Source organism: Diabrotica virgifera, chromosome 7 (assembly GCF_917563875.1).
Source record: "Diabrotica virgifera virgifera chromosome 7, PGI_DIABVI_V3a".
Lineage (NCBI taxonomy): Eukaryota > Metazoa > Arthropoda > Insecta > Coleoptera > Chrysomelidae > Diabrotica > Diabrotica virgifera.
This window is the reverse complement of record NC_065449.1, coordinates 45,106,285-45,119,536: the sequence shown is the minus strand read 5'-3', so window position 1 is coordinate 45,119,536 and position 13,252 is coordinate 45,106,285. Positions and strand designations below refer to the sequence as shown.

The following is a 13,252-nucleotide window of genomic DNA, read 5'->3' as shown; positions in this document are numbered from 1 at the left end:
TAATTTAAATTTTTTTAATAACAATAGTATGGGCCATTCCACGAACATACGCCTCTTTTGAATTACTTCGACAACGAATATTTTACTGTGCAACATAAGAAGTACGAAAGTAAATTGCGCTAATAATTATTCCAATAAACAACAATGTAATTTGCAATTTACTTTCGTTCTTCTTATTTTGCACAGTAAAATATTCGTTGTCGAAGTAATCCAAAACAGGGGTATGTTCGTGGAATAGGGTATAGGTGGGTATTATAACGTATAACAGTATTCTGAAATAAATATAAGAGTGTGTCCACAATAATAACTTTTTACTCTTATTTGCTATGCTGTTTCCATAGTAGGACCTTTAATCTCTAATCCATGGCATAAAAATATTTTGTGGTTACCTCCGAAGAAAACACATTACAAACATGAATAGTGAGGTATAGAATTTGGTAGAATATGACAATCCGATCTCATAATACAGTAGACTCCCTCTATAACGAGAACTGAAATGACGGACTAATTACCTCGTTACATCAGACAACAATAATATTGTGCATACCACCGAAATGTTTTGATGCCTCTTACAGTTGAGTCCGCGAGTCTTTACCCGTGCGTCATTAATACCTGGCGAGATAAAACACCTACTTTTTATTTAGCATCATTCTCTTCCACGCATGAAACTATAGACAAACCAGCTAACGCCTGTTATTAAGTAAAGACACATGTTATTTTTATGAACGATTATAACTCAGTGCATTGAAAAGAGATAGGTACAAAGACGATTAGGGATGTCTTCACATATTTTAAGTACAATTTCTGACGTTTTGCGTCAGTTTACTTTTGCGGCTGTCAGTTTGTTGAATTTTTTGCTGTTATTTTGTCGAATTTTTGCATTTTGAAGTTTTTTGTAGTATACAAACATTTGTTTTCACAACTAATTTTATATTGGAGTTAGAAATTTTGTGATAAGTCTATGTTATTTTACGATAAATTTTGACAACGTACAAAGCTAACCTCATTGTTGACACAGTTGAATGCTTGTGCTTAAGGTTCCGCCAAAGTGAATAAAATAACAAAAAGAAAATAGGTTATTGAATTTTTTTATAAATTGTTTATTTATATCAATGATAATCATCAAATATATCAATGTTTTATCAATGATAATAAAATAATTTATTAAGCTACTTCAAATGTAGCTGCAATTATGCACCAAAATTTTAAAGCAAAACTTAAATTTGACATTCTATTTATTTGATAACGTCATATTTTATACTATAACCCGTGATCGGAATAATATCCACTTGCCGTTGCGTTTAGTAAATTTCCGACTTGTTTCGTATGCTTTAAATGATGACGCACGGGTAAAGACTCGCGGACTCAACTGTACGTAGTTTATTAGGTGTCGATGGTCGATCTCAACAATGAAATTTGGCCATCGTAAATTGTAAATTTCCTACAGTATTCAATATCGGTCGATAGATAAACAAGAAGGAAGAAGTTTATTACCGGCGGTGGAATTTATTACAGCACTGGTCTCAATAAGCACACAGATGTTAGGCATTCCTGTATACAGACAGTTATGGTATTTATTTATGGCCATCACCACGCCAAAAACAGGTAAAAAACATATTCTTCGATTTTATTTTTCCTCGTTATAACCAAATATGCCTCGTTATAGAGGTGTTATAGTTCAATAGGAATTTCTTGGGATATCTAGTGTACCTCGTTATAAGCGAAACTTCGTAATACCCGTGTTCGTTATAGAGAGAGTCTACTGTATTATAATACCATGTAGTACATTCTCCCAAGACCACAGGGTTAGGTCATACGTCATACATAGCAAATTTTACTTCTCCGTTTTTTTTATTATATGATATTTACTACATGTAATCAATACATAAAAATTATAAGCATGTTTGTTGTTTGTTCAGAGGGGTGTATGTATAAATTTTGATTTGTTATCCAGTGATAACAAAGACTCCACTAGTCTCTTAAATTATTGAACTGTGCCCTGTAAGGGTAAGTACTTCACTGCACTGCACTACACTTCACTTCACTGCTGCTTAGAACCTATATGGTAGCTCCAATGGTTTGTTTGTTTCAGTCTCCGAGTCTGCTCACTATTATCTAGCAGGTTCAGTGCAAAATTATTTGGGTGGTTTTCTAATTTTACCAAATAGCGGCTGCTGTATTCACTCACTATCTCCTTAACTGTGGCTACTTGGAGATCGTCTCGGATTTCTCTGTTTGGTATAAACCAAGGTGCATTTGTTATGGTCCGTAGTACCTTCGACTGGAAGCGTTCCAATATCTCTATGTTTGAGTTTGAAGCCGTACCCCATAGTTGTATACCATATGTCCATATTGGTTTTAAGGCTACTTTATACACCAATAATTTGTTTTTTAAACTAAGTTTTGACTGTCTTCCCAATAGCCAGTAGTATTTGCTGAGTTTCAAGCCAAGTTGTTTTCTTTTGTTAAAAATGTGCTTTCTCCAGGTCAGTGGTTTGTCCAAGTGCATCCCTAAATACACTGTCAGATTGAGGCAGATCTTGTCCATTTAGTGTAACAGGTGGCACTGTACCTCTGCATTTGGTAAATGTAACCTGCACTGATTTTACTTCATTGACTTTAATTCTCCAGTTTCTTGTCCAGTCCTGAATTTTCACTAGATGTTGTTGGAGAATTCTTGCGGCTATGACTAGGTCTTTGTGTTTAACCATTATCGCTTTATCGTCTGCAAAGGAAGCTGTGATTGTTTGGTTGCTTACCGGAAGAACACTGCCCTGTGGTACCCCTGCTCAATGTGATTTCTGATGTTGTCTGTCCGTACCTTACAGTAAAATATCTTTCTTTTAGGTAGGATTCCATAATAATGTACAGTATGTGGGGGAGAAATTTTTTTAATTTAAACAATAGTCCATCATGCCAAACCTTATCAAAGGCTTGACTCACATCTAAGAAAGCAGTCGTGCAGTAACTTTTTTGCTCAAATGCTTCATTTATTTCGTCCACTACTCTGTGTATCTGTTCAATTGTGCTATGATCCTTTCTGAATCCGAATTGGTGTTCAGGAATCAGGTGGTTTTCTTCTATTATGGGAGTCAGTCGGGTTATGAGAAGCTTTTCTAGGAGTTTACCAAGGACTGGCAGCAGGCTGATTGGTCTGTATGAAGTTACTTCATTTATTGGTTTTCCAGGTTTCGGAATAAGTATAAGCTCGGCAACTTTCCACTGGGCAGAGAAGTGTACTAATCGTAGCACTGCGTTGAATATTGTTGTTACTAGCACGATCCCTTTTCTTGGGAGATTTTTTATAAGACGGCCTTTGATCAGATCAAACCCTGGAGCCTTATCTGGATTTAAGTTTCTTCTGATTGTCTCATGTACCTCTTTGACTTTGAAGAGTTTTGGAATTTGGGACATTTGATGTGGAGCTCCAAGAGTTTCTTTGATTTTAGCTTCCATTTCAGGCGTATTTTGCGATGGAAGAGGTTGAAAGACTTCCTCCAGATATTCTCGGAAGGTATTTGCTTTTTCCTCATCAGTGCGTTCCCATGTTCGGTCTCTTTTACGAATTGGTGGAATTTGCTCATTTTGTCTTTTTAAGTTCCTAACCGCTTTCCATAATGAGTAGTCTGTATCTTCTGTTCTTGTCAGATTTTCTAAGTATTCGTTAAATGATGCATTCTTTATATTGTTTATAAGCTCTTTCAATTCTCTAGAAGCTTTGTCATAATTTCTCCTGTTTGTCGGGTGTCTATTACGCTGCCAAATCCTTCCGAGTTTTCTTTTTTCAGCTATTTTCTTTTTTATTATTACTGGGCAGTGTTGATTTTTTTTGTGATTTGATATTTCTGGTGTTGCATTTTTCGCGGCAGTGTGGATGATGTTTGTTAAGTGATTTACTGCAGTTTCAATTTCTGTTTTTGTTTTTAATGATATTTTGAAGTCAATTTCTGCATTAATTTGGTTTTTATATTGTTCCCAATTGGTATTCTTGTTGAACAGCATTACAGGAAGTTCTTTTTCTATAATTGTGGCACTAACTTGAGCTATTATTGGTGTGTGATCAGAATAAAGGTCTAGATTTGATTCTACATTTAGGTAACCAGCTCCTATGCCTTTAACTATAAAGAAATTAAGTAGGTCTGGTATTTTAGCTGGATCCTTAGGCCAGTAAGTTGGACTGTATGTGGATAGGTAACTCAACTGCAGTTCTTGGATGATGTTATATAGTATTCTACCTCTACCTGGCGCTGTTAGTCTTGAGCCCCATGCTATGTTTTTCGCATTGTAATCACCTCCTGCTAGAACTTCCCCGTTTACATATTTTTCCTTTATGTCAGGTATATCGCATGGTACTATAATGTGTCCCTTCATATATCGTGTTTACCGATGGGATGCCAATTATAGATATAGGCCAGTAAAAAAAAACAGCTGAAAAGAATCTTATACAGGTTTTTGAAGGATCTAAAAGGTATATGAAGGAAAGCTGATGATAATTCTTGAAGACATACAGCTGATTTTGCTTTGTTTTTTTTAACAATCCAATCACATTGTTTTAATTTCCCTTTGTTTTTCTTTGCTTTCCATTCAACAATTGTTCGAAATGTTCCCTCCATATTTCCATTATATCCTCGTCGTCAGTTAATACTATTCCGTTTTTGGTCACTATTTGTTTTAGTTTTATTTCTTTGTTGCTTCGTAGGGATTTTAGTGTTCTATAAAACAATTTTATCTTTTCCTTACTGTTTTCTTCCATTTTTTCTCCAGCGTTTCTTTTTCTTATTTTTGATTATTTCTTCAAATTTCATTCTCTGTATTTTATATCTTTAATATTTTTGTTGCATTTCGCCTTGTATGTATATACTCTTTACAGTTTCTTCTTTTCTTTAATTTCGCTCATGGTGTCCGTTTCTCTTTTCAATTATTTCTTGTGGTCCCACGTACTAGTTTTGCTATATTTATCATCGCATTTCTAAATTTTACCAATTCTTCTTCTACTATTTCTATCATTTCTCGTTCTTTGTCCATTTCCTTCTCTAACTGTGTATCTGATTTTCGTTGTTTTCTCCTTAGTTTATGTATTTTAATTATTTCCTTGTATTTCTTATTCTTGTTTTCTAGTTTTTATTTCTATTCTTTTGCTTCCAAATGTAATTTCCGGTAGGTAGTGGTCCTTGTTTATTTCATAGCTTCTTCTTCTTAACCTTACGTCTCTTATCCAGCTCCTCTCTGTTTTTTGCACTAATATTTTTTTAATTATAATTTTATCTGTACAGTAATTGACTACTTGTAGGCCAGGAACCGAAGCTTTTCACCTAGCAATTTTTACAGAATGGATCGATTTGCTTGAAAATTTGAGAATAAGTAGTGGATAGTCCAAGGATCAAAATCTATATGATGCCTAAAGGCGCATTTACCATGGGGGTGGTTGCCACCCCATCTCGATGATGGAAATTTTTTATTATATTTTAACCACAAAAGTTGATAAAAACTTTCATTCTAAGCAAAAAATGTTCTATACATTTTTTTGATAAAATTAATAGTTTTAGATTTATTCGCTATCGAAAGTGATAGTTTTGTATAGAAAAAAATAAATGTTTTGTGATATATACTCATTTACAATCTTTGCCGTAGAAAAAATTTTTCAAACTAAAGTTTTTGAGAATTAAATAACCTACAATTTTATATTGAAACATTTTTTCGTATCTCTGATGCTAATCTTTCTATCCTGAAGAAAATGGCATTTTTATCAAACTACAAAAATTCGTTATTCGTCTTTTAACTCCAGTTTTTTAAAAACTAATCATTCTAAGCCAGTTAAACTTCTAGAATCTATTAATAATACATAAATAAATAAGAATGAATAAGGTCAATGACTAAAAACACCGCTAACTTACATTATTATGCTTACAACTGAATTTCTCCTTTTTTTTTTCAAAAAAATATATTGATTTTTTAACCGTAACTTTTTATTTTTTTATCCTAGAAAGTTTGGTAAAAAATAATTATGTAAGTTTTTACAAGATCTATAAGCCTGTTAATATTAAATCTTTTTAAAATCCTCAGTCGCAAAAAAAGGTGACTTTGAAAGGGTTGGTAAAGGTGGTTTTTGAATATTATTACAAGTTTTAATTGTCAATAGCTCACTCAATTTTTGCCGTAGAAAAAATTTTTGCAAACCTTGTTCTTGGTAATTAAATGGCAACAATTTCATATTTAAACATTTTTTTGTATATCTGATGCTAATGTTGCTATTCTGAAGAAACGGCCATTTTTTCCAAACTAGAAAAATTCGTAATACGCTTTTAACTCCATTTGTTTAAAAAATATCATTCTAAGCCGGTCAAACTTTTAGAACTTAACAATACATAAATCAAAAAGACCGAATAAGGTAAATGACTAATTTTAACTAGGGTGGTGATTAGGGGGTTGCTTGCGATCACTTTTTCGCTGAAAAAAATAGGGACTGACATTCTTTTCATTATAAGTCACTTAATTTTTGAGCTAGAGACTTTTTTTATTTCTGGAGATAGATTTTTAAGTACTTTAAATTAGCTTGAAGAAGTTGTCCTCCAAAAATGCATAGTTTTCCCGTCTTTTGATTTTGAAACTACAATATTTAGCATTTGACGAAGAAGAGCCAACATATAATAAAGTATAGCTCGATTACTATTGGTCTTAAAGAAAATTAAAAAAAAAAAAACGGTTTTGTTTATTTTTTTAAAAGGTACATTTTTGTTAAGTAAAGTTGTTTTGATAAAACGACAACTTTTGGAGTTATTAGCAGAAAACTTAATAAAAACATTGATTTTTTCGATATAAAACTAACACTTTTTATAGCGAATAAATCGAAAACTATAAATTTTATCAAAAAAATGTATAGAACGTTTTTTGCTTAGAATGAACGTTTTTACCAACTTTTATGGTCAAAATATAATAAAAAAAATTTCCACCCCCGAGATGGGGTGGCAACCACCCCTTCGGCATGATATAGATTTTGATCCTTGGACTATCCACTACTTATTCTCAAATTTTCAAGCAAATCGATACATTCTGTAAAAATTGCGAGGTTTTGTCCTATTTTCAGCTTGATTACTTGGACTATTGAGGAATAAGAAGTGTGTGCGTGTTCACAAAGAGGGGATGGCATTATTAATAAGAAATTTAAGGAATAAAATAAACTTTAACATGAAGAAGGGACGGTTCACACATTTCGCGAGGTTCGTTTCTACTTATACAGGGTGTTTCATTAATAATTGTCCATATAGTAACTGGAGAAACCTTAGCACAAAATACGAAGATTTAACCTAAAACACTTAAATACAATGTGGTTCTTTACTGAGTTACAGGGTGTTTTATCTAAAAATTTAAAAACTATTTTTGCTCAGCATTTTAAAACTATTCGACGTATCCTTTTCATACTTGGCAGAAAGTGTGACTACTAGACACCCTACTAAATTATGATAAAAAAACTTTTCTAACTACTACCAGAGGCGTACGACAGGGGATGGTGAATGGTTGACCCTTCTCAAATTCTACGCCACTGGAGGAATTACTATTTTAGTGCCATTTTTAGATTCTACAATACTTTCTACGTAAATAATATATCTTCATTGGTAACGATAAAGTGATTAGTTTTCGAGATATTTGAAGTTAAATATGAAACGACACAGTTATTTTGATTAATTTATGATATTATTCAAATGATTAAAATTAAAAAATTATTTGTACCCAGTACTTTAAAACTATTTGGCGTATCCTTATCATACTTGGCAGAAAGTGTAGGTACTGTATACCCTACTAAATTAAGATAAATAAACGTTTCTAGCTACTACCAGCGGCGTACGACAGGGGATAGTGGCTGGTTGACCCTTCCCAAATTCTACGCCACTGACGAAATTGCTATTTTAGTGTAATTTTTTGATTTTGCAATACTTTTTATGTAAATACTATACTCTTCATTCGTAACGATAAAATGATAATTTTTCGAGATATTTGCAATTAAAAATGAAGCGACACAATACACTGATCAAAATAACTGTGTCGTTTCATTTTTAACTTCAAATATCTCGAAAACTAATGACTTTATCTAATGAAGAGTAGATTATTTTTATAGAAAGTATTGGAGAATCCAAAAACTGAACTAAAATAGCAATTTCGTCAGTGCCGTAGAATTTGGAAAGGGTCAACCATTCACTTTCCCCCGTCGTACGCCTCTGGTAATAGCCATAAACGTTTGTTTAACATAATTTAGTAGTTTGTACAGTATCTACACTTCCTGCCAAGTATGAAAAGGATACGTCGAATAGTTTTAAAATGCTGAGCAAAAATAGTTTTTAAATTTTTAGATAAAACACCCTGTAACTCAGTAAGGCACCACATTTTATTTATGTGTTTTAGGTTAAATCTTCGTATTTTGTGCTAAGGTTTCTCCAGTTACTATACGAACAATTATTAATGAAACACCCTGTATAGATTTCGCATATTTAACGAATATTATGATTCCGGCTATTTTTTATAGAAGATAAAACGTATTTTGTCAGTAGGATTAGTATATTTACGATCGAATACAGCTCAGACTCTAAAGGTGCAGGTGGAAATGACGTATCATAGTTGGTATCTAAAAGAGAAAGTATTCAAAATAATAAAATGTAAAACTATATCTGTCCAGTACGCACCTAAAAAGTGGAGCTTGCCACCGGCACCTTTAGAATCTTTGAACTTTATCACTATATCTTCTATTTTACTTTCAAATCATCTAAGCTAAGAGGTACAGTCGGAAAAATGAAAGAATACCCATGAACGATCACAACAATCACATATTATTCAGATTATTAATAATCTATCTCTCCCGTTTGATATTTATGAAAAAAAAAACAGCAAATACAAAATATGTGATTGATGTGATCGTTCATGGGTATTCTTTAATTTTTCCGACTGTATACAGTCTAGATTTCCAAATTATTACAAACATTCAGAGCAAATTATAAAAAAAATATTAACTTATATCATCCACCATGTTCAAAAATATCTGTCAGTATTTTGAGTTTTGTAGGGTTTTTAGTATAACGACAGCATGCAAGAGTACGAAAACTATACGTTATATAAATTATATTACCAAATACATGCTTTCATATATTCCCTTAGACAAATACCGATTTCATATAGATAACGCAAAACCACATGAAAACTCAAAAGACTCGGGGTAAAGTGTTTTTAAATCAACCCTTTCAGAGTATATAAAACGATGCACAACAGCAGATGATTACCCAAAATAAAAGCATTACCCAGATTCAGCTATTGATAAAAAAATATATTACTTTTACCCTAAATTTCCATTCAATTGATTTCCACTTCTCAACATGGAGTTCTTTCTCACTCGAGATGTTCTAAAACAATGTAACAATATTTTTACCTGCGTTCTTTGAAATCACTAATGCACTAATAAATAGTCTAGGGGTAGAAAAACAATAAAAAATAATATTATCAAAATATTTTGCCTTTTTTCACAGAGCGCCGTTAATTTGAAACTAGACAAAATTTGTCGATTACCTTAATAATTTATATAAATTATATAAATAATTAATATATATTAGGAATTAACCACAATGGTAAAATTGCAAATATTTTATTAACTACGACTTTGAGATCAAAAGTTGTTTTGGAAGTATACACCAGAAGTAACGATCTAACCAAGATATGTACTCTTTGACACAGGTATATAACAACTACTTTTGATACATTTGGTAATTACAATATGTAATAAACAAAATATGCAAAAATTAAACGTCACTTTCTACTTATATACAATATACAGGGTGATTGATTAGTAGGGTAAAGCTCAATAGCTCCGCTATAGTAATAGATAGCAATAAAAGTTAATAACAAAAATTTTAGCCACCTTTGAGCTTCACATTACAGAATTAGTTAGAATGTTACAGGGTGTTCGATAACACAGTGGCATACCAAACTTATGTTTTTTTAAATGGAACACCCTATATTTTATTTTAAATTCGAAATCCTGTTAACTTCTAGGTCTGGATCCCGCGTATGAAAAAAAAGTTGATTAATAGCAAGCTGAAAATTTGTTAATAGCTTAAGGGTGTCTAGTCGGATAAACTTTGATATATGGGAACACTGGAACAGGGGCAGTTTTAATTGTGGAATAGGTTAAAAATTTGGAACGGTCAGGCCACGAAAACGGCACATTTATTTTGTCCGACAGAACAGACATACTCTCCGAACAGAGATTAAACTCTCATGCAAAAATCAGACTGCTATTTATCACTTGTCATAATTCCTGTCATTTGACGTATTCTACATGTTCCACTCATTAAAACGCCCATTTGGTGATAAATAGCAGTCTGATTTTTGCATGAGAGTTTAATCTCTGTTCGGAGAGTTTAAGTCTGTTCTGTCGGACAAAATACATGTGCCGTTTTCGTGGTCTGACCGTTCCAAATTTTTAACCTGTTCCACAATTAAAACTTCCCCTGTTCCAGTGTTCCCATATATCAAAGTTTGTCCGACTAGACACCCTTAAGCTATTAACAAATTTTCAGCTTGCTATTAATCAACTTTTTTTTCATACGCGGGATCCAGACCTATTCTCCATCACAAAAATATAAAGGTTTGTTATGTTATACAGGGTATTTACAAAGTTATAATCAATTTTATATGAAAATCGTAACAAGTTCAACTCCCTGTATAAATAAAAATAAGCAAAACAACAATGGTTTATTAATGCCATATTTTTTAACGTATTGTCAAAATTTTCAAGAATGGTTGATATTGCTAATTTTCTTTATATCAAATACAGGGTGAGTCAAAACGCAAGTACATTATTTTCTCAGTCATTTTAAATGGAACACCCTGTATTTTATATCACTATTGAAAAGTACCATTACCGTATTTTAATTTTTAGATAACATTTCCTATGTCTAAATTTATTAGTTTTCGAGATATGTATTTTCATTTTTCAATGGACCAGTAGCGTGGCCACCCAAATCACCAGAATTTAATAAACTGGACTGATTTTTTTGGGGTTACGTTAATAATGAAGTTTATAAAATACCTCCAACAACAAGGGATGAGATAAAAAATAGAATACAAAGTGTATTTCGATGTGTTAATTTACAAATAGTCCTGTCGCCAGGGGGGGTACAACGGCCTTCTGTATTCAGATGGACTTACTCAAGTTTTTTTTATGTATTTTGACCTGTAGAACACGAATTTTTTGGGTAACAGTTGATCCGGATGTCGATAAGATTTTTATAAACCAAGAAGTTGAGGAATCACATAACAGCGATTTCTCGCAAAACAAAATATTTTTTTGTATTTTTTGGGCCATTTTAACCAAAAAATGTTCCTACAAATTTTTTCGTAGGATGCATAGTTTTCGAGATAAACGCGGTTGAACTTTCAAAAAATCGAAAAATTGGAATTTTTGAACCCGAAAAACTTTTGATTAAAAAATAAAATAGCAATTCTGCGTACCGCATTTGAAAGTTCAAGTCAAATTATATCGGTTTTAATTATTTGTATTGCCAAAAATGTATTATTTTATTGTTAAAACAAAGCTATAAACACCTAGTGCTTGAGTGATGTTTCAATGATTTCTCATTTAAAATCGAACGAGTACGTAGAAGAGGTAAAAGTGCAAGCGGGGCTATTTCTAAGTAGCATGCATTAAAACGCATGTATTAGGCACGGGAAACAGTATGTGTTTATAGCTTTTTTTAACAATCAAAAAATAAATTTTTAGCAATGCAAATATTCAAAACAGATATAATTTGACTTAAACTTTTAAAGGCGGTAAGCAGAATTGCTATTTTATTTTTTATTCAAACGTTATTCGGGTTCAAAAATTGCAATTTTTCCATTTTTTGAAAGTTCAACCGCGTTTATCTCGAAAACTATGCATCCTACGAAAAAACTTGTAGGAACATTTTTTGGTTAAAATGACCCAAAAAATACAAAAAAATGTTTTGTTTTGCGAGAAATCGCTGTTATGTAATTCCTCAACTTCTTTGTTTATAACAATCTTATCGACATCCGGATCAACTGTTACCCAAAAAATTCGTGTTCTACGGGTCAAAATACATAAAAAAAACTTGGGTAAGTCCATCTGAATTAAGAAGGCCGTTGTACCCCCCCTGGCGACAGGACTAAAATGCTCCGTAGAGTAAGTAGCTCATTCAATGATCGTTTTTAGGCCTACATAAATGTGTTAGGAGATAATTTTGAACACCTTATGTAATTAAATATTAAAAATATTTTATTAAAAGTAGCTTCTAATTTTTTCAAACATGTTTTTTTGCAAAATGTATTACTGATAAATTATGTTTCGTTCTTTATTTGTTACATTGTTACATTTACATACAAAAGTAGTGTTTAATTGTCTTCACAAAATATTGTATTTTGTGTTTGTGTGTTTTTTTGTAAAATTTATTACTAATTTTCTTTGTAAACAAAAATGTTGAATGTAGTGGTTGTTTGTGTTTGTAAAATGTATTACTAATAAATTATTTTTATTTCTTTATTTGCTACAGTGTTACATTGATTACCGGATTGATAATCGGTAATCTTCAATTGTCAATTCAGTCATGGCTTACTTAAAATTTAGATAAATTTAAACACCTAAAATAATTTGCTCTGAAAAATGAAAATATCTCGAAAACTAATAAATTTGGGCATAGGGAATGTTATATAAAAATTAAAGTACGTTAATGTTACTTTTCAATAATGATATAAAATACAGGGTGTTCCATTTAACATTACTGAGAAAATAATGTACTTGCGTTTTGACTCACCCTGTATTTGATATAAAGAAAATTAGCAATATCAATATGGCATTAATAAACCATTGCTGTTGTGCTTATTTTTATTTATACAGGGAGTTGAACTTGTTACGATTTTCATACAAAATTGGTTATAACTTTGTAAATACCCTGTATAACATTACAAACCTTTATATTTTTGTGATGGAAAAGTTAACAGGATTTCGAATATAAAATAAAATATAGGGTGTTCCATTTAAAAAAACATAAGTTAGGTCTGCCACTGTGTTATCGAACACCCTGTAACATTCTAACTAATTTTGTAATGTGAAGCTCAAAGGTGGCTAAAATTTTTGTTATTAACTTTTATTGCTATCTATTACTATAGCGGAGCTATTGAGCTTTACCCTACTAATCAATCACCCTGTATAAAATAAGTAAGATCGCTATTTGATTTTAAATACTAAAGGTAAAGA

The 13,252-nt window shown here is 31.8% G+C and overlaps 1 protein-coding gene across 3 annotated transcripts in view; it reads right to left on the bottom strand.

Moving 5' to 3' along the window:
- The window catches only part of LOC114329218 (ribose-phosphate pyrophosphokinase 1), a 67,335-nt gene that overhangs the window by 27,620 nt on the left and 26,463 nt on the right, over positions 1–13,252 (bottom strand). The window contains exon 3 of one of the 3 annotated variants that reach the window (XM_028278257.2): positions 9,318–9,386. The exons of 1 other annotated variant lie outside the window; for it this stretch is intronic. In XM_028278257.2, the coding sequence (XP_028134058.2) occupies positions 9,318–9,386 (69 nt within the window). The remainder of the gene's footprint in view (positions 1–9,317; positions 9,387–13,252) is intronic. One more of the 3 variants, XM_028278258.2, reaches the window with a different exon arrangement.